Source organism: Oncorhynchus gorbuscha, linkage group LG05 (assembly GCF_021184085.1).
Source record: "Oncorhynchus gorbuscha isolate QuinsamMale2020 ecotype Even-year linkage group LG05, OgorEven_v1.0, whole genome shotgun sequence".
NCBI classification, from domain to species: Eukaryota; Metazoa; Chordata; class Actinopteri; order Salmoniformes; family Salmonidae; genus Oncorhynchus; species Oncorhynchus gorbuscha.
In genome coordinates, this window is record NC_060177.1 from 60,556,072 (window position 1) to 60,582,653 (window position 26,582).

At 48.3% G+C, this 26,582-nt stretch overlaps 1 protein-coding gene across 1 annotated transcript in view; it reads right to left on the reverse strand.

Moving 5' to 3' along the window:
* Positions 1 to 1,371: 1,371 nt before the first annotated feature.
* Positions 1,372 to 26,582, reverse strand: part of LOC124036232 (nuclear receptor corepressor 2-like) — a 132,975-nt gene continuing 107,764 nt past the window's right edge. Inside the window, 30 exon segments of the mRNA XM_046350522.1 lie at positions 1,372 to 4,739; positions 5,362 to 5,538; positions 5,815 to 6,027; positions 6,739 to 6,792; positions 6,895 to 7,037; positions 7,204 to 7,326; positions 7,531 to 7,730; positions 7,892 to 8,043; positions 9,986 to 10,344; positions 10,506 to 10,683; positions 10,868 to 11,116; positions 11,221 to 11,307; positions 11,492 to 11,740; positions 11,912 to 12,151; positions 12,302 to 12,656; positions 12,737 to 12,981; positions 13,137 to 13,214; positions 13,330 to 13,473; positions 14,637 to 14,787; positions 16,249 to 16,352; positions 16,502 to 16,609; positions 16,785 to 16,884; positions 16,996 to 17,132; positions 17,393 to 17,560; positions 17,895 to 17,942; positions 18,556 to 18,805; positions 21,003 to 21,126; positions 24,562 to 24,976; positions 25,960 to 26,098; positions 26,524 to 26,582. The exon segment at positions 26,524 to 26,582 is cut by the window's right edge and continues 84 nt beyond it. Coding sequence (XP_046206478.1) covers positions 4,561 to 4,739; positions 5,362 to 5,538; positions 5,815 to 6,027; positions 6,739 to 6,792; positions 6,895 to 7,037; positions 7,204 to 7,326; positions 7,531 to 7,730; positions 7,892 to 8,043; positions 9,986 to 10,344; positions 10,506 to 10,683; positions 10,868 to 11,116; positions 11,221 to 11,307; positions 11,492 to 11,740; positions 11,912 to 12,151; positions 12,302 to 12,656; positions 12,737 to 12,981; positions 13,137 to 13,214; positions 13,330 to 13,473; positions 14,637 to 14,787; positions 16,249 to 16,352; positions 16,502 to 16,609; positions 16,785 to 16,884; positions 16,996 to 17,132; positions 17,393 to 17,560; positions 17,895 to 17,942; positions 18,556 to 18,805; positions 21,003 to 21,126; positions 24,562 to 24,976; positions 25,960 to 26,098; positions 26,524 to 26,582 — 5,228 coding nt within the window. The 3' untranslated portion in view covers positions 1,372 to 4,560.

Below are 26,582 nucleotides of genomic sequence, written 5' to 3' on the forward strand. Positions count from 1 at the left end.
GGGACTGGATGGTGTTTAGAGATATATGGGAGGGGTTGAGGGTAGCTGAAGGATGGGACTGGATGGTGTTTAGAGATATATGGGAGGGGTTGAGGGTACCAGAAGGCTGGGACTAAAAACAAACAAAAGAAAACCAATGGAAAATATACTGTCAGTGAAATGTATGTATTATGTATAAGCTGGAAGTATTTTTGTCCATTAGTGTACTCCAATTAGGGGAGGGGTGGTAGGGTTAGGGGAGAATAAAGGAATCACAAGGTCTGGACAGTTAGTGAAGGATAGATGACCTTATGTCCTCAGATCACTGCATTTAACCCCCTCATTAACCAATCATTTGATTGGCAATGTGACATTCCTTTTCCTGTGTTTAATGTTACTCAGTGTGTCTGAGAAGTGGTGTGTGGCAAAACTATGCAGGCAGCTCCTCGTCACAACACCCACATCCAATAAGAGTTTAGCACCCACTTGTGGTAGCTGGTTTCCACTGCACGGAGTACGAAAACAAGGTGTTCCTAATGTTTGGTATATGGTATATGCTTGGTATACTCAGTGTATTTACTGTGATCATAATATTTGATTTTATTTCACCAGGTAGGCCAGCTGAGAACAAGTTCTCATTTACAACTGCGACCTGGCCAAGACAAAGCAAAGCAGTGAGACAAATACAACAGACTTACACAAACATAGTCAATAGAGAAATCTATGTACAGTGTGTGCAAATGTAGAAGATTAGGGAGGTAAAGGAAATAAATAGGCCATAGAGGCAAAATAATTATAATTTAGCATTAACACTGGAGTGATAGATGTGCAGATGATGATGTGCAAGTAGAGATACTGGGGTGCAAAAGAGCAAAAAAGTGAAATAACAATATGGGGCTGAGATAGTTGGGTGTGCTATTTACAGATCGTCTGTGTACAGGTATAGTGATCGGTAAACTGGCCGGCTGCCATGCAGTAGCAATTGAGCCTGGGAACGAGGTTACTGTGATCATAGTTCCTGTTTCCCCTAAGATAGCCGTCTGCGTCATCTATAGTCTAATGCTTTTACTTTCGTTTTAAAAGGTAGACTCAGCAAAATCACTTTGCCATGAGCAGCACCGCAGATCATTGAGATGAGCGAGATGGAAGACTTTGCTCTCACACACCCTACGCATGTGCAAGGGTTCACTTCACGTGGTAGACAGGGCACTAAAACAGCGGAGGAGTGTCGCGCTTCAACACACTGGGTCAATTTCTGCAACAACTAACTACGCAGTTTACTTTCTGCATCTACGTTATATCGCCGAGTCTACTTCTATTAAATAGGCTATTCAATGGGATATACATTTAACACTGTAATAAATGACAGTCAAAGTACACACAACGACAGCATAAGTTTCAATGGCAATAAGCTTTTTATTTAAACATTAAGGCAGTGTTTTTTAAATTTTCATTGTTACACTGCTCTCCACAAAGCTTGCTGGTGGGCATGTAGAATTAAACAGTGCGAATAGTTTTTCTGTAAATACCAACCTTGCAGCAAGCCACATAAATATTTACATCTTTTCAGTTCTATATACAATCCTTGCTATTATACAGTGGGTTATAATAATAAAAAAAGAAATCATTATGCACAATATGGTTGAACATTTGTCAATGCCATCTCTCCCGCCCACCCTTGTACAATACAGGGATCGCATCGGCCATCCGACTGATTGCTTTATCGTTCGTCTTGAATGATTATTTTCATTACAAATGAAAGGCTAACTTCTAGCACGGAGAGTGACATGACAGTAATCAAAGCAGGCAGTGTAAAGAACAAACAGAAACCAGAGGGGGAAAACATCCATCCTTAAAATACACATCAGTACATTTCAAACGGATTCTTCTCGTTTCCTCTGCTATTTATTTAGCTAAAATGTAGATATGGTTCTGTCTTCCTATCATGTCAAAATGTACTGTCACTTTGCTCTCCCAACAACTTAATGAATAGTAAATTGATATACAAGTAGAGAGGCCAAAACTGTTTTATTGGGCCCGGTTCAAAACGTCTAATTTGACCTCCACCTTGACTGACTAGATGTAAAACATGACCAGTTGAGGTAGTCAGGGTAAGAAGCGTTACATTATCCAGTGAAGATGAAGGGGGGGGGGGGGGGGGGGGGGGGGGGGGGAGAGCACAGGCAGTCCAACAACTGTTACACATGTTCATGACTAACAAGTCTCCATCACGACTAACTCAACCCGCTCTCAACTAGTGGCCCGGACAGGACAACACACCGCAGTCGCCCTCAACAACAGTCACACTGAGAATAGCTGTGCGTCTCTTGCTTCAACACTCAATTACAAGCCATGAACACTGTCACATACCACATCAACAACAAAGAGATGGCCTTTAAAAAATGGGTACAAATGTAAAATCACACATGATAAAACGAACACCAACTGTTGGACTTTTAAACCTCCTCTGGTGACGGTTAAGAGCTAAGGCTGTGACAGATTTAGAAAGAAAATCAAATCAAAAGAGGGACGTTTCATCTGCTCTTGGTTTCAACATTTCCCTGCATGGACACGTATAACCCTGGCATGAAGAAAAATGATAGGGAAAAAAAATTAAAGAAAATTGTGCGTCACTTGGTAACTTCAGTACTGTATTATGTAAAATAAATGGCACTTAACACTAGAAATATCTTATAACTGTACAAAATCAGGTCTCGATAAGAAGGTGCATCTGGCCTGGCGTAAGGCAGAGCTCCTCTTCCTCTAGACAGTAAAAGATCAGAGGTCAGACTGTCACAACAGGCAGACCCTAGAGACATTAGGAGTTCCCTCCAAGAGACGGGCTTCCAGCAGGCCAGCTGGGGCTCACACTACAGCCACAGCCAGCACCGCCATGGACCAAGAGGCATAGAAACATTGATGGCTTTCATTTGTCACCTCTGTAATGCAAGCAAATTCCAACTCTGATGCTGGGAAATTTGCCCTAAAGCAGCTTTATGGTTGGTCTCCACCCACTCAAAGCGGACTAGGTAATGTTTCACCAGAACTGTGATTGTCGCTGGAGTTCGGGAGCACTAAAGAATGTTGGTGGCAAGACTAAATGAAAGAGATGTTAAAGGAGGACGCCTCCACAGTAGGACTCTACATTCGTCTTCTCCAGTCCATATTCTCGCCTGCCCGAAACAGATTCCTAAAAATGCCGTCGTGAACAAATTGACAACTAAGTGCTTAACATCCAAAAACATTCTCAACAAAAAACACAGATGTGGTTGATATAAAAACAGTCAGAAAGTGTCACTCGTCTCTTCGTGCCGTCCATCACACCCACAGACCGCTCTCTCTATTGGATGTCTGGAGACCATAATGCCACCACCGTCCTCCAGTAACGTTTCAGATGTATGACGACATCAGCAATGGACAGCATGTATACCCTGTAAACCCCCGAAGATAGATCATTGAAAACAAGAGATAAACTGACACCATCAAAACATTCACGATCAAAAGTACTAAAGGTCTCAGCTCACTTTCAAACACAGGACTGGACTGACTGGATTTAAAAAGGAGAAAAGAAAATAAAGACATTGTTTTCCTGTGTTGGTTTTCTCCTCCTGTCCATCATCTGATGCATTCTAACAGTAGTAGAAATACACAGGCCGTCTGAACTCAGTGTCCACAGTACTGTACAATAGATGGCATGCCTGGCTACATGCCTGTCCGCCTGCCCTCCGCACAGTGAAATGACCCAGTGTAGGAAGACCACTTCCCTAGCAGACCTTTCCAAATAGAACTCTGTGTGGTTCACACCCTGTCCAAGGGGTCACTGGCGAAAGAGCGAGAGAGACAGACAGACAGAGAGAGAGAGAGAGAGACAGACACTTCTGTGCTGATGCATGTCCACTATGGTTGGGTTTGCTGGTCAGAGGAGGCAGCAGGCTTCTCCAAGCTGAAGATCCAGGTTGAATCCCTGTTTAGAGCCCTGACATGGCCGAACAGAGCAGAGCAGAGGACACATCCATCCTTGACCAGGGCAAGTGAATCACTCCGCAGGCCAAATGAAAACACATGAGCATCAGATTATGGGGCCGTACCAAGTCCCTTCCACAAACCGTAGAAGACACTAGAACAGTATACAAACAAGCGCATGAGTTGATGTGTCCGTATCAATAAGGCCAGTAAGAGGGGAAAAAATGAAGTAAAAAAAAAACCAAGTGATTTGTCCTTTAGAGTAGTCCTGGAGTGACTGCATACACTGAAACACTAACACACGGAGCAGCAGTGTTTCAGCACACCCCCATCGGTGCTTGTGATCGTCAGTCAGCTGTGTGAGATGGGAGGCCCAGAGGTCAGGTCCTGTCGTACTCCCTTGCTGGGTGGAGATGGAGCTGTAGAGTGGAATGGTGTGTGTGTGTGTGTGTGTGTGTGTGTGTGTGTGTGTGTGTGTGTGTGTGTGTGTGTGTGTGTGTGTGTGTGTGTGTGTGTGTGTGTGTGTGTGTGTGTGTGTGTGTGTGTGTGTGTGTGTGTCTGCAGCAGCAGTGGAGGTGGTTAGTTGGCGGGTGCTGTTCTGTTCCATGGCAGGGTCTCTCACTCACTGTCAGACAGGGTCTCATACTGAGAACACAGCAGGGGCTTGGGCTCCTCCTCCCAGGACCGGCCCTGGCCCTGAGCCCCTATCTGTCCAGAGGGGGTGGGGGAGGGGTTTGACACCGGCATGCCACTTGGGAAACGCATGGTCAGGGGGTTACACGGGAAGGGTGTTGCGCCTGCAAGAGGAAGAACAGCAACAATAAATCCTTGAGTACAGCCATGATGCCATAGGCAGCAGAATGCAGTTCACACGGTTTAAAGGTGATGGGTTTCCGGTCTTTGATACAGTTGAATATGAGCAGTGAGAGATGAGATGTTGATAGAGGTGAGGGGCAGGGAGAGATGAGATGTTGATAGAAGGTGAGAGGGGCAGTGAGAGATGAGCTGTTGATAGAGGTGAGGGGCAGTGAGAGATGAGATGTTGATAGAAGGTGAGAGGGGCAGTGAGAGATGAGATGTTGATAGAGGTGAGGGGCAGGGAGAGATGAGATGTTGATAGAAGGTGAGAGGGGCAGTGAGAGATGAGATGTTGATAGAGGTGAGGGGCTGTGAGAGATGAGATGTTGATAAAGGTGAGGGGCAGTGAGAGATGAGATGTTGATAAAGGTGAGGGGCAGTGAGAGATGAGATGTTGATAGAGGTGAGGGGCAGTGAGAGATGAGATGTTGATCGAGATGAGGGGCAGTGAGAGATGAGATGTTGACAGAGGTGAGGGGCAGTGAGAGATGAGATGTTGACAGAGGTGAAAGGGGCAGTGAGAGATGAGATGTTGATAGGAGGTGAGAGGGGCAGCAGTACCTGTGGAGGAGGGCCGGTCCTCCCAGACACGGTTGGTGACAGGCGTGCGGCGGTTGGCATCCCCCTCAGAGTGGACAGAGGACACAGAGGAGGGTCTCTCCCCCCCTGACAGGCCCGGCCCGGGGGATTTGGCCTTCCGCCCATTAGAACGCCCGCTGCCCTTTGGTTTCCCCCCACCTACACAAAAAGAGACAGAGAACACAACGCAGCCCTGTGGTTTAGTGGACAGTTCTATTCACATCTATCTACCATACATCTGAAGTTAAACTTGTGAGAAACTAGTCTAGCAAAGCTGAAAGAATGAATAATTCACTTGATTTTTTACACATACAGTACTGTTTCATAATGGAAATACTGAGCCCTCTGAACACCAGTACATACAATCCACCCAACAGCCCTGCGACTTGGATTGGAGGCTTATGACAGAGGGAGATTTCCGAGGTAATATCACACCTTGCAGTGAATAAGAGTCCTCCGTCCTTCCATCAGCGGGGAGCATAGCGGCAGGCACACTGGCAACCATGGGGTTAATAGCAGTGGAGGAGGGAGGGCGCTCCTCGGCCTGTTCATCATACTTTCCCATCAGGGCCTTTCTGATAATGGCCTCCAGCCCTATGGTGTTACCGGACACCTCGGGAGCCGGGTGGCTGCGTATACTCACAGGTCCTGAGAGGCAGGAAGTGGCAGGGGGAAGTTAGAGAGGGCATTGAGTAGTGGGAGAGAGAGAGAAAGAGAAACATGGATAGAGGATATGGTAAAATAGAAGACAAATGGAAAAGGGCCAACATGAGAACGGAGGAGTAAGGGAGAGAAAAGGACGACAGGGACAAGAGAAAGCAAGAAAAGGGAGTGAGAGAAAGAGAGTGGAAGAGCAGAGAGGGGAAGAAAAGTCCAGTCAGCACATCCTCAGAGAGAGATGGAGAGAGACATGTTGGTTTGTGCTGATGCAGCTTTCAGTCTGTCAGTGGGCATGATGTAGGTTATGAGCCTCCAGAGGATAGCCACAGGAGAGAGAGGTGATGGACTCTAAATAACATGCAGCATGTAGCTCCTGCCCTCTCCAGTCTCCTGTGAGTAGCCATGCTGATGCACATGCCCCGGAGCCGCAGCCAAAAGCCTAGCTGTGTCAGCTAGGGGCTCATCAGGGGAACGTGGCCGTATGTATACCAACTGGAGGAGAACCTCTCTGCTGTACCATGCTGATCTATACCACAACAGAGTCACATAAACAGAACATCTAGCTAACAGTCTACCATGCCTAAATCACAGAAAAACTACTACTCTAAGCACATTATACAACATTGTGGTTGAGAGTAACAATAATCCACCACTCTCCACTAATATCCCACGATCATTTCTAGAAATTATGTATCTTACCTGCAGTGGTAGAGGCAGGCATGTTGAAAATCTCTGTTCCTGGCTGACCAGGATCTGGATGTGGAAACAGTATATTTAGAGCATAGTCTCTCTGTCTATGACTACAGTATCTACAGTACCAATGCTGTATGCTGTCACTGTGGTGGTGGGACTCACTGAAGTCGGCGTCACTGCCGACCACGGTCATCTTCTTGATCATCTCCTGTTTCTTGGACTTGACGATGGCCGAGGTGCTCTCAGTGAGCTTGCTGAAGAAGGCTGGGGGCTGGGAGGTGCTGGGAGGGGAGCGAGAGCCCATGCTGTGGGGAGATGACCACATCTAGTTAGCGTCCAAAGAACTACTGTACTACTGCTTCCTACACTACGGCTATTTCCCTCCTTTTTAAATATTTTTGATTTTTACCAAGAGTAGTCTAGAGAATAATTTCTATCTGTGTGAAGAAGGGAGGTAGGGTGAAACCTTACCCCTGCTCGTTGGGGTAGGAGGCCCCTTGTGTCTCTGGTTCAGACATGGCTCCGGCAGGGGACACGGGCTCAATGCCGTCTGTAGACATATTGACAGGTGACACCTTGGGCTGAGGAGGGGACCTGGGAACACACACACACACACACTAATGAGCCACTGTGGTCTGGCTGATTATGCAGTCATGTAAACCATATTCAATATCATTTAATGTCAGTAATATTTCGGTATCTGCATTTCCACATAGGATTAAACGTAGTACTTAACATGCGACACCCTTAGGAAGATACAGAGCTGTACCATATACAGTATAAAGTCTGGGCCAGTACCTGTCTCGGGCACGATCCCCGCTGGTTCCCTCTGGAGTGTAGCGAGGCCCCTGGCTGGGCTCCTGGGAGGCAGGTGGGGCCTGGGGGGCGCTGGGGGGCCGGGTCAGGTCCAGGACAGAGTTGCTATGGTAAGACTGCTGCATAGGGACCTGCTGCTGGGCCTGCTGGCTCTGCCGGGTGTAGTCCTTGGTAATCACCTCCTGTTCCCCACACACACACATCACAGATACAGGTCAGACACAGCATCTCTCCTTCTGTCCTGCCTGCTTCTCATTCCTACAGACTTTAAGAAGAACTGTACGGTAAATTTAACAGTGATATGATATATAAAATATATTCCTGTAGTTGTGTGGGGGCTTACACTGATGTGCTGGGCCAGGGTGACCACCCTCTGGCTGCCTTTGACCAGTGGGGACTGGGGCTGCTGGCCCGGGGACAGCCTCTCCTCAGAGGGAGGCCGGTACAGACCGTGCTGCTCCATGGGCATCATCTTCTGTTGAACTGAGGGGACAGGACAATACACACAGGGTGGTGCCCACAGCGCACACACACACACATTAAGCAGCACCACCATGTAGACACAGAGGGGACAAAGAAGGTGAAAATTCAGTTTTCTGGGTCAGTTTGAAGAGGCAGCTTACAGGAAGTCACTAACTACAGTGTATTAGTATTCCCTGTTTCTAAAGGTGAAAACTGACGAGAGCTTGTTGTAAAATGATAGAAAATATAGATATTTGTTTATGTTATGTGCACAGCATACGGTGTGCTCGATAAACATTGCATAAGTGACACATCTGCTGTGCACAAGAGCTCAACGATAGGTTTCCTGCTGCAGAAATCCTCAAAGTGTTGTCAGCCAGTGGCGTTGGATGTGTCAAGCTACTTCAGAACACTACGGACTTATTCATATACTGAATTCTCCTCAAAGGAGAGAAGCATAAATCACTGACAAGCTTAGCGGTGATATAAAATGGCAACTCAATACTAGGAACGTGTTCTTAATGTTTTGTACACTCTGTGTGATATATATATGTGTGTGTGTATGATTATATACACCTCTCACAGCATGTTATTCCACAACACTCATCTGGCCTCTACATGCACACAATGTCCCTATAGGCATGTCATAAATATTGATGTGGCACATAGCTTTACAAATGGAAAAACAAGAAAACAATATTGCATTTCTAATGATGGAAAAGCCGCATTGAGCGGTTTGCATGTGGAAAAATCAGAATAAATTACAGTGAGGCGTAATAAGGACATGCAGAGATTTGGGGGCCAGAAGCTGCAGCACCCCCCCCCCCCCCCCCCCCCCAGGGTCTTTTTATGGGTCTCTCCACCACCCGTTACACCCTCTCCCTGCCCCCCACCTCCACCCCCCCTCCAGAGGATGATCAACACTGTCTGGAGCCCCGGGGAGGCTGTCTGTCTGTCTGGTGGCTGGTGGGGCGTTATTCTCGTGATGCATCCTGGCAGGCTCGCCTGACCGTTTCCTACTACATTTCACACCGACTGACACACACAACCTCAGCTTTCTCTTTAGTCATTTAGGTAATCTAGATAGGAATATTTTCACCTTATTTCTGGAACATTTTGTGAGGTGAATATCTGTAAGGAAGGTGTCATTACTAACTATAAATCAAATACTTACAGAATTACTATACTCATCATAAACCTTCTGCTAACATGACATTGATAGATTGATAACAAGGCTACTTTATGTAGTTTCTAATATGGAACTCTTGAATACTACAGGTGAACTAAGATTGCAATATGAGGGGGGAGGGGTGCCACATGGTAACGACAGCCACATCCTCGATGAAAAGGAAATTAAAATAAGCAGCAATGAATGTCATGCTGAAATCTTCCAACCACTGAGCCATCTATGAATGATACCTTAAAGGGCATCTAGGATCTCTCTCCAAGGAAATACCAATTGGGTTCTTTGTACCATTTGTACCATAATAAATGGTCAACACATAGGTCTTTTAATAAAAATATATAGTCATTGAATAATTTGATTAATCCAGCTCGTAAGCTGCTTTCTGCTCCTTAATATTATGTCTATGTAAGCTCCAGTTTAGACCGTTTCTTCTTCTCAATGTCAAAACGTGTTAAATAATAATTAGATGGTCACGTTTGGATATATATATTTTTTTATAGTTCTCTACGTTACACAAAAGAATAGCATAGCGTAGAAAAGAACACAAAAAAATAAATGTCAAAAATAATTTGGACTGATTTGATAATGCCCAACCACCACAGCGTGCAATAGGCCACAGACGGACGAGGGGAGGGTCTGGGTGATGAGGGGACCCTGGGATCCAGAGCGTCTTACCATCACTGGCGCTGTTGGCCACGAGCGAGCCCGTCTCTGGCATCCCCGTTTCACAAGAAATTTGACGCATGATAATCGCGTTTATGAAGTTGGCCGCAGTCATGGTGGTCTTACCGAGTGATCGGAGCTCTTGTTCCTGAACGGACATCGGTTTGTTTTGAGTCTTTTCCCTACTAGGTGTGCCACTTTCTCCGCGGCCAGCAGCGTTATCCGACTGGGGGGGCAGCAGGTGAGGGGGTCGCCCTGAGTGGTGAGAGGCTGAAGAGCCCTGGGGGTAGGGGCTGGGGTAACCCCCTTGGTTAGGGCTGGCCAGCTTGGGGTCAGATTTGCTGGAGGATATAGAGGGCCCATGTTGGTCTTGGGTGTGTTTGGGAAGGCCTCCCCTACTCTTGCCCCCATCCCGGCTCATTTCCTTAGAGTCCATGCTTTGTTGGTAGGCGTAGCCTGGGTAGCGATTTGAGCCTGGCATGGACCTGTGAGAGGAAAACAAAATCACTAAAACAGTCAGTAAACATGCCAACCACAGATGAACCTCCACCACAGTCTGCACATCTTATTTCGAAGGCACCTGCAGTACGAGATACTTTGCCATTTATCCAACCATGTATGTCATGCATGTCACCAAGCAGGTTACCTTAGCACAGAGGGGTTGTTGTGGTCGCTGACAGGCAGACTCTTGCCTCCAGTGTTGTGCAGGACGCTGGGCCTCTGCTGGACACTGTCCTGGGTGCGAGGGGACACCGGGGAGTGCTGGTGGCCATAGCCAGAGTGGGAGGACGGCCTGACACTACCACCTGAGCTGTGCTCTGTGCCTGAGGGAGGGAGGGTACAGATATATTACACACAGCACAGAGCTCATATCATCTCATAGAACCACAGCATAGACATCCAACACAGACCATGTGCAGTAAATGTACTACTATCATGGTAATAACATAAGTGTAATAATTGAATAGCAGACAGACAGACAGTGAGTGGGTCGATATCTTTACACACCTGGTCTCCAGATGGGGGCGTGTTCCACGTTGCCGTGAGAGATCCCCTTTTCTCTGTCCCTGTCCCGCTCTCTCTCCCGCTCTCTGTCTCGTTGTCTCTCGCGATCCCTCTCCCTCTCTCTCTCCTGTTCCCTGTCCCTCTCGCGGTCTCTCTCCCGCTCCCTCTCGCGGTCTCTCTCCCGGTCTCTCTCCCGCTCGCGGTCAGCAGAGGATGGTGTGCTGTGCTGCTTGCTCATGTGTTGGGGCCCAACTACATAGCACAGGAGAGACACAAACAAAACACAGATGAGTCCGTCACACAGCATCACATTTAAAAACACAGAACGCTGGCTGGTGTAGAGTCCAGTCCAGTACCTGGTGAGATGGGAGAGGACGTGTATGGCTGGCTAGGGAAGGCTCCAGGGATGTAGGTGATGCGGTCCATGGGGGAGCCGGAAGACCCTGCAGAGGGAGGGACCAGGACAGGTAAGTGTGGCACCTGAGACAGATCGATGATCCCTGGGAACAAGAAAAAAGAACAACACTAGTCAAAACTACAGACTGCGCTACACTACACTGGTCCAGCTAGGCTACTTTTTGTGTGTGTGTGTGTGTGTGTTTGCACCATGACCAGAGTGAGGCTCACCGCGCGGGGCTGCAGAGTAGGGCAGTTGGAGGGGCTGGTCCCGTGGTGAGAGCCCCCTCAGCAGGTCTGAGCGCTGGGCAGCCATGGCGGCGGCTGCAGGCCACTGGTGCATCTGCTGGGAGGTGATGTAGTCGTTGAGCAGCGTCTGGCGGTTCTCCAGGGCCGCTGTGTCGGGGAAGCCCCGGATCAGGTAGGGGTAGGGGTGAGGGTAGCCAGGGTTAGGGGCCAGGTGACGAGGCAGGTAGTAGGCTGCTAAATGAGGAGGAAGACAAAGAGACCATATAAAGCCATATAGTCACGTACACCCTCCCCCCCCAACCACACCCCTCCAACAGACAGAAAGAGCAGTTATTGAAGGAGCTCCTACGTAGAACTGTACAGTGGACACGAGAAGGAAGGGTCCAATCGTGTACTATGTACCTGGGTCGATGGGGATGCCCTGACGCAGGGCAGCAGGGTCAAAGGCCAGGGGGATCTGACCTCGGTACACGTCAGCCCCCAGACCCTGCAGCAGACGCTCGTACGACGCCAGGGATGCCTGTTGTTGGGCCTGTTGTTGGGCCTGCTGCTCGGCAACGCCCGACAGCGGTGACTTGCCGGAGTTCATCTCCCTAGGAGTGGGTGTGGACTTGCGCTCCTGAGGCTGATTCTTATTGGAGCCTGGACCCCACAGAGGAGAGACGGGAGAGAGAGGGATGCTTCAGAACACAAACACGGTGGGCTTCACATGAGCTCTTTTCATTTCAACCATGCGTCACAATCAGACAGGTTCTACGACAGTGCACAGTCCTGTATCGGTTTGTGACATACCTTCATGCTGCCGCTGGCCTGATTCTCTGGACAGCGGGGATCCTCTGTGAGAAGGCCCAGTGTAGGGAGCCCTCATGCCACCCTTGTGTTCCTCGTAGCCAACGGGGCTGTGGTGGGCCTTGCCACCCTGATCGCCCCCCATGGCCAGAGGCGAGGAGCGGGCCATGGAGCTGGCCGTGCTGACCACAGCGCTGGGACGACCCTTAGGACCTTCCTCGTAGCGGCCCCGCTGCTCAGGCCCCCGCATCTCCAGGTGAGGGGGCATGCCGTAGTGGGAGCGCGGGGAGCTGGCGATGATGGAACGAACGTCATGCCCCTTCCTTAAGCCACCCTGCTCCTGCTTCATTGGAGCACCCTGAAAAAAAGGAAACACTGAATATCTCTACCAACAGGGACTTGTCTTGCTTTTATTTCCCTGAGGCACAGTGCATCTACCTGTGCTATGATGCCATCTTTGCCAGCCTTGGCCATCATCATGCCTTCGGGCATCTGTCGGAGCTCCTCTCTGGGAATGAGGTGGATGGATCGGCCCCCTTCCTTCACGGTGGGCACCATGCTGTCTCGGCCCTTCATGGGGTCAGCCATCTGGCTAGGCCCTCGGGGCGGGGAGCCCTCTCTCTTCATCTGCTTGGGCTCTCGCCTCATGTAGCCATCCTGGGGTTCAAGGTGACGGGGGATACCTGGGGGGAAGAGGAGGAGGAACACAAATTTGAAGTCAGACTGGAACTTTATTGACAATTAACTTCTCTTGAGCGATTGTTCAACTAGGCGATGCAGTGATTGTACAACAACCCTGATGCAGTGACTAGGATAACACAGTGTATGGAATAATTACCCTGTGAAATGGAACCACGGATGTGGTGGGTCGGGTGTGGGCTGTCTCTCTCATGGGGCATGGCTCTACCCATCAGACCTGAAGTATGTGGGGGAGTGAAGAAAGAGTAGCATTTTTTTCATCCTTGTAGGACTCTAGGTCTATGTAAAGTACATGCTAGAGCTCTTAGAGGGTAGCGGACTCCTCAACTTACCCTCACAGTTGGCTGCAGACAGAGAGTCCCTCATGGGCAGCCCCCTGGAGATCCCTCCCTCCATGACATCATAGGGGCGCTTCAGCCCCAAGATCTCCCCAGGCTGGCCCCGGCCGTCTTCTTTAGGGTTCTGAGAGGGTAGGCCTGAGGAGAACACGCCACAAACAGTCAACAGGGCATTGAGAGGCGGTTTTAACTCTTCAAGACTAAAGGCGATGTTCCTCTGTTCCTGTTGTTACAGTAAGCAAAAAGTTTGGGGCCACTTAGAAATGTCCTTGTTTTTGAAAGAAAAGCACATTTTTGGTCCATTAAAATAACATCAAATTGATCAGAAATACAGTGTAGACATTGTTAATGTTGTAATGGACCATTGTTGTGGGAAAAGGCTGATTTTCTATGGTATTTCTACATAGGCCCATTATCAGCAACCATCACTCCTGTGTTCCAATGGCACGTTGTGTTAGCTAATCCAAGTTGATCATTTTAAAAGGCTAATTGATCATTAGAAAACCACAGGTGAAAACTGTTGTAATGATTAAAGAAGCAATAAAGTATTTGGAGCATCAGCATTTGTGGGTTCGATTACAGGCTCAAAATGGCCAGAAACAAAGATCTTTCTTCTGAAACTCGTCAATCTATTCTTGTTCTGAGAAATGAAGGCTATTCCATGCGAGAAATTGGCAAGAAACTTAAGATCTCGTACAATGCTGTGTACTACTCCCTTCACAGACAGCGCAAACTGTCTCTAACCAGAATAGAGAGAGGAGTGGGAGGCCCCGGTGCACAACTGAGCAAGAAGACAAGTACATTAGTGTGTCTAGTTTGAGAAACAGACACCTCACAAGTCCTGAACTGGCAGCTTCATAAAATAGTACCTGCAAAACACCAAACTAGACACTCTAATGAACTTGTCCTCTTGCTCAAGGACCGTTTTATTGCTTCTTTAATAAGAAACAACCAATTTCAGTTGTGCTAACAATTGCAAAAGGGTTTTCTAATGATCAATTAGCCTTTTACAATGATCAACATGGATTAGCTAAGATAACGTGCCATTGGAACACAGGAGTGATGGTTGCTGATAATGGGCCTCTGTACTCCTATGTAGATATACCATTAAAAAAAAAATCCAGCTACAATAGTCATTTACAACATTAACATTGTCTACACTGTATTTCTGATCAATTTGATGTTATTAAAATGGACAAAACATGTGCTTTTCTTTCAAAAACAAGGACATTAAGTGACCCCAAACTTTTTAACGGTAGTGTAAGTGTAGTAGCACGGTGTTTCTAGGTTAGAGAACTGACGGTCATAGGTGAGGATGTGTCCGCTGATGCCCTCATAGACCACATGTCCTTTGGACAGGGCCTCGTCCCGCTCCCTCTCTGCCCTGCTGGGATTGTCTTCCGTGATCAGACGGGTTATGGTCCCCTTGTACAGAACGTCAGCCGGGGTGCCCTGTGGGGGGCGGGACAAACGCAGAGGAACACAACAGCCAATCACCCCACAAGATACAGCAGATGTCAGTTTAACTCTTTCATTGCTCGTTGTTGTAAGATGCATATTTGTCCTGAATGTTCTTTGTTTATTGTGACGATGATTAAGATCATACGGATCGTTTATCGCTCGCTGATGCCAATCGGAGAATTGTGTGGCAATTGTTGTTATGCGCGTGGATGTCACGTTATGATGCAACGACGACAGAGCTTTTTATCCTGACCGCTGCTGCAACAGAGCCCGCACGCTAAACAAATTTAATTGCTCACTACTATACCAGACAGTAACCCCCACACACACTCTGCAGTGCCATCACCAGGTGACAGAATGGCAGCAGCGGGTTTGGTCAGGGCTATTGAGTCATGTCTCTGGCACACTTTCAGTGCGAGTCAGATTTGCGCCATGGCTAGTGGGGGTTTACGTAAGCCTGCTGGGAGGCTGAGAGAGAGAGAGCGCGCACAGGCCTGCCTGCCCCCCCCCCCTCCAAAAACACCTTTCATGAACTAACACTTTTCTACCCACCCTTACTAGCGCTGACTTTTGCTCCTTTATTGAGGGAAAATGTACTTACTATGACTGTGTTGTGGGTGTCCCTCCTAGCTGCCTTAAAATAAATGCACTAATTGTACATCGCTCTGCTTAATGACTAAAATGTACATCAAATGATATTCGAGGGAGGGGTGGGGGGGGGTAGTGCCATCAGAAGCCAGACCACAAGTGGAGGGTTGGGGGGGGGCTCGTCTCACAGGATCGAGTGGCCTTGACAAACACCCTTCCTATCTCCCCTCAGCATCCAATGTCATCAAGGGAGATGCGAGAGACCTACGCACCCGATGCCGCAAAGCTTATCTGTACACACACACACACCTCATTGACAGATAGGCTTTCACTCTGCCTAGCAGTCAGCTAGACAAACAAAGGAGCCGCCGTGCGACATCCCCACCCACTCTGATTATATACGAACTCTCACCTTTCCCTCAGTTATCTATCTGGGCACATATAATCTCATCCCATTTCCAGGCCAGTTGGCTGAGGGAGTTATTACATCAGGCTGAAGACCGTGCGTATCAGTGACGGGGCTTAGCGAGTGGAGAGAGTAAACAGATAAATCAAGTAGGGAACAGACATGGTACAGTGTGTACCTGTTGCTAGGGCGACAGGGAGCAGTCAGAGCCACGGTTATGTCACACCAGGCAGGATCAGCAGTGAGCTCCTGCCTGCCTGTTGCCACAGCCTTTACCCAGCCTAACTTTCCAGCCTGGGCTCATGACCTCTCAACACGCCTGTGTCGTTGTCCTCGTTTCATTTGGAGACGTACAATAAACAGCCCGGTGAGAATTTTAGGCCAAAGCTGTTAGTCGTGGTAATAAGTACGGCTCAGTTAGCAGAAGCACAGTGTTGTGGTCGGTGTGTTGCTCTTACCTGGGTGATGGAGCCTCCTCGGTAGGAGATGGGGGAGTCCTGGTGAACTCTGGTCCCAGGGATGCCCTTCGTGATGCTGCCCCCCTGCACCGCTGGCATGGACCCTGCAAATTCAACACATCCAGGAGAACAAAGTCAGGGCTTTACACTGGCATGGAGGTCTGTTTCTGTTTATAACAGAGCAGAGAATCAGTATGAGCAGAGAACAGTGTACCGACAGATGTGTGTGTAGTGTATCTAGCTGTGAACTCACCACGTCCAGTGGTGGCGTCGTGGGGCGCCCCCTGCGTGGACAGGTTCTCTGCCTGGGAGGACGAGCACCGCGGGGACAGCTGCTCCTGCTTCACCACAGGGTAGGGACCTGGTGTGTGCGAGTCAGAGGGGTACAGTGTGAGATGAGAGCAGAGAGGAGAGTGTGTCAGTGCAGAAAGCCCAGGACACCCAAACGGAGAATTGAAGCTTAGGACAAGAAGAGGGCAACTCACCAGCAAACCAAGGCTGGGAATGCTGCACCCACTCCAGACACTTGGACTCACCCACTTTCCTCTGATCCATCCAGGACAAACCCATCTGTGCAGGGGGCATCTTCCCATGGTCCATCCCGTGAGCCGGGCTATGAAGCTGCACTGGGGTTCCCTGTCAACCACACAGCAACAACAGTGAGCATAGTGCATGGCAACACCACATTCACTTCCCCCAATCTAAATGGGTGCTATGGTTCTCTGGAGAAACGTTAGTGTACTGTACCTGTGTGATAGACCCCCCTGGCTTGTTGGAGGAGATGAGAGGGGGTGGCTCTGGCATGTGGAGGGGGCGCACCGCTGCCAACCTGATGCCATCCTGCTGCAGACCAGGGGGTCCAGAGTGGCCAACCTGCTGGAAAGCTGAGATCACAGACAGATTCTCTTATATGGATACAAATATAGACAGGGCAGGATTTGATAGGAAATAATAAGTATAAGGAGATTGGCTAAGGAGAGCGCAAAGCTAGGGGACATAACAGTGAAATGGGAGCTGGCACCTGAACTACAGGGGATGAGGGCCTGATGATGCTGCCCTGAGGACAACAAATTCAACAAACATTTCCCAACAAAGTACGGTATGGGAGCCCTTGTGGTTAGAGAGGGCTTGTAGTGGGACTCACATGAGTTATAGTGGAGCAGGTGTTGATCGTGGCTGAGCTTGGCCATGTCTCGAGGGGACATTGGGTAGGGGGACATGACAGGCCGGCCCAGAGTAGTGGCCCTCAGGTCCTCTGGCCCCACCGCCTGCTTCTTAGGGTCTCCGTGAGGAGAGAAGGCCCGGGACTTATCTGTAAGACGGGACACACAAACACACACTCAGCAACTAGCCAATACTGGCCCTTACCAACACTGTCTGGAAGCCGAGAGTCATCCCTTGGCCAGCACTAGCTTGTTATGCTCCTCCTTATCATCATCATAGCAAGGAGCGCAGCCAGCCACACAGCAACGCTGCTCCACACAGCCATCCCTTGTGTTTAGAGTACAAACACACTGCCAAACCCATTGCTAGTGTTTAGTGTACACACACAGAGTCAAACCCCGCTAAGGAAGTGAATTTAGCTAGGCGTGTGTTGGCCGAAGGGGTATGAGTTAGGGATAGAGCAGGGCGGGGTGTGAACCTACGTAATCCGTGAAGTAGAGTCTGCAGCCACCTCTCGTTGCCTTCCAGCTCTGCAGGGACACAGACATACTGCAGCTGATCACATACCCGGTACTCACATCATCACACTCATACATACACTCACACATGTCCATGTGACTCGAATCCCTACACACACAGGCTACCTCCTCAGTTTACTGTATTGCGACTCACACAGAACACCGCCCCCCCTTGCCACTGGGCTGTGTTTTCTCCAGGGCTCATAACAATAGGAGATCCTCTGTAGTTACATAGGCCTTGGTCCCGGGTTACCTCGGCTTCTTTAAGGGCCCCAGATGGAAACTCTGCAGTTCATCCTGTGTCAACATCTTCTAAATAAGACTAGGTCTAGACAGGTCTAGCAATTAACATGGAGCACAACTCTCAAAGGATATCCAAGACTAAACTCAACAACCCGACACAAATCCCACTGCACGGGGATACCAAAGATCAATACCAGCACAACACCAAACAGTGTAGAACTGACATAATCCCCCTCAAATCAGCACATAGCCTAATAATCTAGAACCAAGGGAGTTGGGTTTAGACTGAGCAGAAGGATGAGAGGAGCTGAAAAGAGAGAGCGAGAGAGAGAGAACGAGAGAGACCGAGAGAGAGCGAGAGAAGGAGAGCTGGTGTTCGTACCGTCCTTGTCGCTGGTGGAGGGGCTGCGTGGGCGGACACGGGGGCTGCTGATGTTGTGGGGGTCTCTGTCACCCTGCGCTGGGTAAGGGTGCTGTTTGCTGGGCTGACCTGCATGCTGCTGCTGCTTGGCCTCCTGGGAGGACTCTCCGTGGGCCATGGTGATCTGCTGCTGGTAGAGAGCCAGGGCATGGGGGGGCAGCACGGCCTTACCAACCCCACCCCGCGGGCCACCCTCCGGGATCTGAGGCATCTGCATAAACAGTAGAGAGAGGCACCGTGAGTAGCTGATACACATACAAACACTAACCTTACACACATCCAGTGACCCTATTCCTCTTATTGTTTTCCTTAATGTCTGGCATCTTGTACCTCCTCTGGGTCAATCTATCCCATCTGCTCCAGATGGCCTGCTTATCTAATACAAATATGTCTTTATCATTTTACCCACCATGTTGTTATCTGTGGAAGCAGCAGTATTGTCATTACAGGAGGGCTGGCCTTAATACTACTGACAGGGGTAGAATGACCAGGCTGGACTTATCTAAGGATGTATATGTGACTGTATACCAGGCTGGACTTATCTAAGGATGTATATGTGACTGTTTACCAGGCTGGACTTATCTAAGGATGTATATGTGACTGTATACCAGGCTGGACTTATCTAAGGATTTATATGTGACTGTTTACCAGGCTGGACTTATCTAAGGATGTATATGTGACTGTTTACCAGGCTGGACTTATCTAAGGATGTATATGTGACTGTTTACCAGGCTGGACTTATCTAAGGATTTATATGTGACTGTTTACCAGGCTGGACTTATCTAAGGATTTATATGTGACTGTTTACCAGGCTGGACTTATCTAAGGATTTATATGTGACTGTTTACCAGGCTGGACTTATCTAAGGATTTATATGTGACTGTTTAGCAGGCTGGACTTATCTAAGGATTTATATGTGACTGTTTACCAGGCTGGACTTATCTAAGGATTTATATGTGACTGTTTACCAGGCTGGACTTATCTAAGGATGTATGTGTGACTGTTTACCAGGCTGGACTTATCTAAGGATTTATATGTGACTGTTTACCAGGCTGGACTTATCTAAGGATTTATGTGTGACTGTTTACCAGGCTGGACTTATCTAAGGATTTATATGTGACTGTTTACCAGGCTGGACTTACAGTTGAAGTCAGCAAAGGACCTTGTGAAGATGCTGGAGGAAACAGGTACAAAAGTATCTATATCTACAGTAAAACAAGTCCTATATCGACATAACCTGAAAGGCCTCTCAGCAAGGAGGAAGCCAGTGCTCCAAAACCGCCATAAAAAAAGCCAGACTACGGTTTGCAACTGCACATGGGGACAAAGGTCGTACGTACTCTTTGGAGAAATTGAAGTAACATCTCAAGACATCAGTCAGGAAGTTAAAGCTTGGTTGCAAATGGGTCTTCCAAGTGGACAATGACCCCAAGCATACTTCCAAAGCGGTGACAAAATGGCTTAAGGAAAACAAAGTCAAGGTATTGGAGTGGCCATCACAAAGCCCTGACCTCAATCCTATAGAACATTTGGGCAGAACTGAAAAAGCGTGTGTGAGCAAGGAGGCCTACAAACCTGACTCAGTTACACCCGCTCTGTCAGGAGGAATGGGCCAAAATTCACCCAACTTATTGTGTGGAGCTTGTGGAAGGCTACCCAAAACGTTTGACCCAAGTTTAACAATTTAAAGGTAATGCTACCAAATACTAATGGAGTGAACGTAAACTTCTGACCCACTGGGATTGTGATGAAAGAAATAAAAGCCGAAATAATTCTCTCTAGTATTATTCATTCAGAAAATAGTGGTGATCCTAACTGACCTAAGACAGGGAATTTTTACTAGGAATAAATGTCAGGAATTGTGAAAAACTTCCGACTTCAATTGTACATGTGACTGTATACCAGACTGGACTTATAAATCCTTAGTTAAGTGGCTGTATACCAGACTGGACTTATAAATCCTTAGTTAAGTGACTGTATACCAGACTGGACTTATAAATCCTTAGTTAAGTGACTGTATACCAGACTGGACTTATAAATCCTTAGTTAAGTGACTGTATACCAGGCTGGACTTATAAATCCTTAGTTAAGTGACTGTATACCAGACTGGACTTATAAATCCTTAGTTAAGTGACTGTATACCAGACTGGACTTATAAATCCTTAGTTAAGTGACTGTATACCAGACTGGACTTATAAATCCTTAGTTAAGTGACTGTATACCAGACTGGACTTATAAATCCTTAGTTAAGTGACTGTATACCAGACTGGACTTATAAATCCTTAGTTAAGTGACTGTATACCAGGCAGGCTCTCATATGCTCTCCAAGGATGGAGAAGACTAAGATACAGGTTGCAGGGCCTGGCAACAGTGTGTAAAGAGACGAGGGGTTAAGTGGTAAGACTCACAATAGGGGGGATGGCCGCAGCCCTCTGTTTGAGCTGCTTCAGGTCCATGGGCTTCTGCAGGGGGGAGGAGATGACCCCATCATGAGCATAGTTTAGAAGGCTGGGCCGGTTTGGGGACGTCATCCTGGAAAGAGAAATAAACAAGGAGGGAATGAAGAGGTGGAAGGAACGAGAGAGAGCGAAGGGGAGGAGGGAGGAGAGAAAGAGAGAAACGGAGAGCAAAAGATTGTGAAAGAAAGCGAGAAAAAGAGTGGAGTGTGAGAGAGAATGAGAGAGAGAGAGAGAGAGAGAGAGAGCGCGAGAGAAAGCGCAGGCCAGAGAGCGCACGTGAGAAAGCGGGCGCGCTCGCGAGAGAGAGCGAGCCAGAGCCCACAGGAGAGAGATCGAGCCAGAGCGAGAGAAAAAGAATGAGGGAGGTAACTAGAACACTTTCTCATTCAGTAGCCTGCCAATGGATGTACCACACATTCCTTAATATGGCCATAGCCGGGCTTCTCTTATTTACTTTTCCCATAAACACGGATTGACCCTGAGCAGAACCTTGCACTATGAAAACACAAAGAGAGCAGAGGGTCTGACTGCTTTTCCATCCCACGAGCCCAACCACCCATCCCCTACTCACAGATACACACATAAAAACACACACAGATACTCCGGAACACCCACACACCCAATGAGAGAAACTGGGGCGCACACACACACTCCCTCCCATTGTTTGCTTTGGCACAGAGGGCAACGTTCCCCTAGGCTCTGCCAATACATGCAGTCTGCTGTCATGGAAAAATCTGAACAAATACTCTGCAGGACGAATCCCCACTTCTGTCAGCCCACATCTTTGACACACACACACATTGCGTCTGCAGGCAGGCACGCACACACAAATATCTTAGAACTTGGACTATAAACCGAAAAATATCAACACCGACCCAAACGGCCATTTAGAGGACATTTTACTGATATTTATAATAAGTTGATCTGTGAAAATAGGCAATTGCTAACAGGACAATTGAGCTACAGCATTCAAAGCAGTAGTAGTGGGTTTTAAGGGTAATACACTGAACAAAAATATAAACGCAACATGTAAAGTGTTGGTCCCATTTTTCATGAGCTGAAATAAAAGATGCCAGAAATGCTCCATATGCACAAAAAGCTTACTTCTCTCAAATGTTGTGCACAATTTGTTCACATCCCTGTTAGTGAGCATTTGTCCTTTGCCAAGATAATCCATCTACAGATGTGGCATATCAAGAAGCTGATTCAATAGCATGATCATTACACAGGTGAACCTTGTGCTGCACACTGCCCTATCCCATCTGGACAAGAGGAATACCTATGCAAGAATGCTGTTAATTGAATCTAGCTCAGCATTCAACACCATAGTACCGTCCAAGCTCATCGTTAAGCTCTGAGCCCCGCCCTGTGCAAGTGGTGAAGGTAGGAAACAACACCTCTACATCGGCCCACATGGATGTGTTCTCAGCCCCTTCCTGAACTCCCTGTTCACCCATGACTGCGTGGCCACGCATGACTCCAACTCAATCATCAAGATTGCAGACGACGCAACAGCCTGATTATCAACAATGACAATACAGGAGGAGGCGAGGGCCCTGGGAGTGTGGTGCCAGGAAAATAACCTCTCACTCAACATCAACAAAAGGAGATGATCGTGGACTTCAGTAAAAAGCAGAGGGAGCACCCCCCTATCCACAGAACCGCAGTGGAGAAGGTGGAAAGCTTAAAGTTCCTCGGCGTACATACAACTGACAAACTGATATGGTCCACCCACATATACAGTGTGGTGAAGAATGTACAACAGCGTCAACCTCAGGAGGCTGAAGAAATTTGGCTTTGGCACCTAAAACCCTCAAACTTTTACAGATGCACCATCGAGAGCATCCTGTCGGGCTGTGCCACCGCCTGGTACGGCAACTGCACCGCCCACAACCGTAGGGCTCTCCAGAGGGTGGTGCGGTCTGCCCAACGCATCACTGCGGGCAAGGTACCTGCCCTCCAGAACACCTACAGCACCCGATGTCACAGGAAGGCCAAAAAGATCATCAAGGACAACAACCACCTGAGCCACTGCCTGTTCACCCCGCTATCATCCAGAAAGCGAGGTCAGTACAGGTGCATCAAAGCTGGGACTGAGAGACTGAAAAACAGCTTTGATCTCAAGGACATCAGACTGTTAAATAACCATTACTAGCACAGCCTCTAATGTGCTAGTAATGGTTATTTAACAGTCTGATGTCCTTGAGATCAAAGCTGTTTTTCAGTCTCTTATATACATAGACTTGAAATCACTGGCCACTTTAATAGTGTTAACATATTTTGCATTACTCATCTCATATGTATATACTGTACTCTATACTATCTACTGTATCTTAGTCTATGCCGCTCTGACATTGCTCGTCCAAATATGTATATATTCTTAAATCCATTCCTTTACTTTAGAATGTGTGTATTGTTAGATATTACTGCACTGTTGGAGCTAGAAACACAGCATTTTGCTACACCCGCAATAACATCTGCTAAACACATGTATGTGACAAATAAAATTGGATTTTATTTATTTATTTCTATTGACTTTATATGAACTGCAACTCAGTGAAATCTTTGATATTGTTGCATGTTGCGTTTATATTTTTGGTCAGTACATTAAAAAGTAACTGTGGTGCACTTTGTTAAAAACTTGGCGTTCAATTTATCGTTATCGTGATAGCTCAGATTATTTAGCAGGACAGGGAATGTTGTCCATATCACCTAGCTCTAGTACATATGCACACACCCACAAAGGCCTTAGGAGTTAATGGTTGATGAAAGTTGTAGAGTATTGCCACAAATTACCTGACAACTAAGGGCCTGCAACCCCTCCACCCAGCCCGAGCCCTTCACCTGCAACCACTCCACCCAGCCCCGAACCCTTCACCTGCAACCCCTCCACCCAGCCCTGCGCCCCCACCTGCAACCCCCTCCACCCAGCCCTGAGCCCCCACCTGCATACCCTCCACCCAGCCCTGCGCCCTCACCTGGAACCCCCTCCACCCAGCACTGAGCTCCCACCTGCAACCCCAACAACCAGTCCTGAGCCCCCAACTGCAACCCCTACAACCAGCCCTGAGCCCCCACCTGCAACCCCTCCACCCAGCCCTAAAGACCCACCTGCAACCCCTACAACCAGCCCCGAGCCCCGAGCCTCAACCTGCAACCCCCTCCACCCAGCCCTGCTCCCCCATCTGGACCCCCTGCACCCAGCCCGCACCTGCAACCACCCCACCCAGCCTTGAGCCCCCACCTGCAACCCCTCTACCCAGCCCTGAGCCTCCACCTGCAACCACCCCACCCAGCCCTGAGCCCCCACCTGCAACCCCTCTACCCAGCCCTGAGCCCCCACCTACAAACCCTACAACCAGCCCTGAGCCCCGAGCCCCGAGCCTCAACCTGCAACCCCCTCCACCCAGCCCTGCTCCCCACCTGGAACCCCCTGCACCCAGCCCTGAGCCCCCACCTGCAACCCCTCTACCTAGCCCTGAGCTCCCATCCAGACCTAAGCCCCTACCTGTTCTTCTCGGTGTTCTCCGACTCCTCCACCTCGTCAGCGCTGCAGGTGGCGCTAGAGTCACTGTCTGCATGGGAGCCAGTCTTGGGCTCGTGGTCCCTCTTGGAGCTCTTGGAGGAGCTCTTGCTCTCCTCTGCCTCTGCAGTGGGGGGCTTTCTGTCTCCGTCTGTGGATTCACTGGGTAGCTCCTTGCTACCCTCCCCTGCTTCAGTCTTCACCTCCTGCTTGATGGCCTTGTCCCCATCTCCTGGGGGCTTTTCATCTCCTCCCTGGACCATGTGGGAGCCTGAGGCCTCCTTGTCCCCAGGTTTGGAGCCAGCCTTGGCCCTACCGCCACCCTCCTCTTTAACCTTGCTGTCCTCAGAGGAACGCGGAGAGGGCAGGCTCTCTGTGTCTGAGCTGTTGTTAGCCCCACCTGATACAGGAGAGAGAGGAGAGTGAGATAGAGAGTGAGCACGTGAGAGACAAAGGGAAGACCGCATATATTATATGGGCTGTCTGGCTAGATAGTAACCTATAGTAAATCCTGTTATATCCTCTTGTCCTCTTTCACTCTGATCCCTCTCCCCCCTCTCTTGTGCCCCTTCTTTCTCTGAAACCAGATTTATAAAGTGCCACTTTTACACCTAATCAGGTTTCACTGTACAATGAGAGAGAACACAAAACCCAATTGTGATGAAGGAAATCCCCTGGGGCTTCCCAGCTCTATTATGGTAACAGACTATTGGTGATTGTGTATCAACAAACAACTCCTGTACATTATTCCCAGGGTCCGATAATGTTCTCCATGGTTACTAGAATGACGAGGCATAACAGTCTTGTGAATTCGGTCTAAAGTGAGTCGATGGTCCTTTATCAACCCGGTATTTAAATGAGTTGACCAGAAATATGAGCAATCAGCCAGGGTCCAACAGAAAATTATAGAATTTACACAAAAAAAATCAAATTTTGCTAGGCAGACCGCTTCTGTAAATGTTTGCTACAGAGCAAACAACTACTTAAATAATTGATCTAATGTCTTAGCTATATGTTTCTCATTCCCATACGCCCACGTGGTCAGTCTGTCTTTCTTTCTATTCTCACATCCAACTCCATGTTCAACACACACATTCTTGTGATGCTGTTAAAAGTCCTTGTTGCACTACATTCATTCTCCCTTCGGCATCCTAAATGAAGAAACACTGCCATCACATGATATCACCATAAAGATATAACCTTCAAATGGATTGAAAATGGTTTCATAAACTAGTCTTAAAGTGTACATGGCTGCTTTCTGATCAGTGAGTGATTGTGAGTTGGAGTATTGTGACAGTGCTTTAAGACTGTTGGTATACTGACAAGGGGGTCCCTGTCCTCTATGACGTTGATAATTGTAGTGTGTGTGTGTGTTGTTCCTACCTTCTCCATCCTCGGGAGCTTCCTCCTCGTTGCCGCTGGCTCCGGAACCCTCCATCTCCTCTTCCTCGGCAGCAGACGGAGCGCTGGCCTCTTCACTTTGTAGGGCTTTGCCTTTACGCCGCGCCTTACGCTCCCTCTCCTGGGTGAAAACCAACACACACTAAATACAGCAGGCTGGGAGCAACACACTGATAACCACGAGGTAAATGTGCCTACTGCTGTCTGGGACTTTGAGAAATGGCCTGCTTGGTTGGTGCATTACTTAGCTCAGACTATAGGTTCTCTTTCAAGTTGATCATTTAACTCAGGGATGAGCAACTCTGATCGGGGTGGGGGCTTGCTGGTCTGCGTAACCCCCCCCCCCCCAACACACACTATGAGCAAAACATTTTAGTGGCCCCCCTCTTGACAGTGGAGATAAAAATAAAAAAAAGTTTTAAAGTTCATTTTGTGCAATTCTGAATGCTTATTTATGTGTATTTTTTGGAGGGAAATAACCCGGGGGCCTTCAAAATGTTGCCAATCCCTAATCTACGTGTTGTAGAATGAAAGACAAGACATTACCGATTTCATTTTATGCTGCTGCAGAATCTCATCCAGTTTCTGCCTTTTCTTGTAGTTGA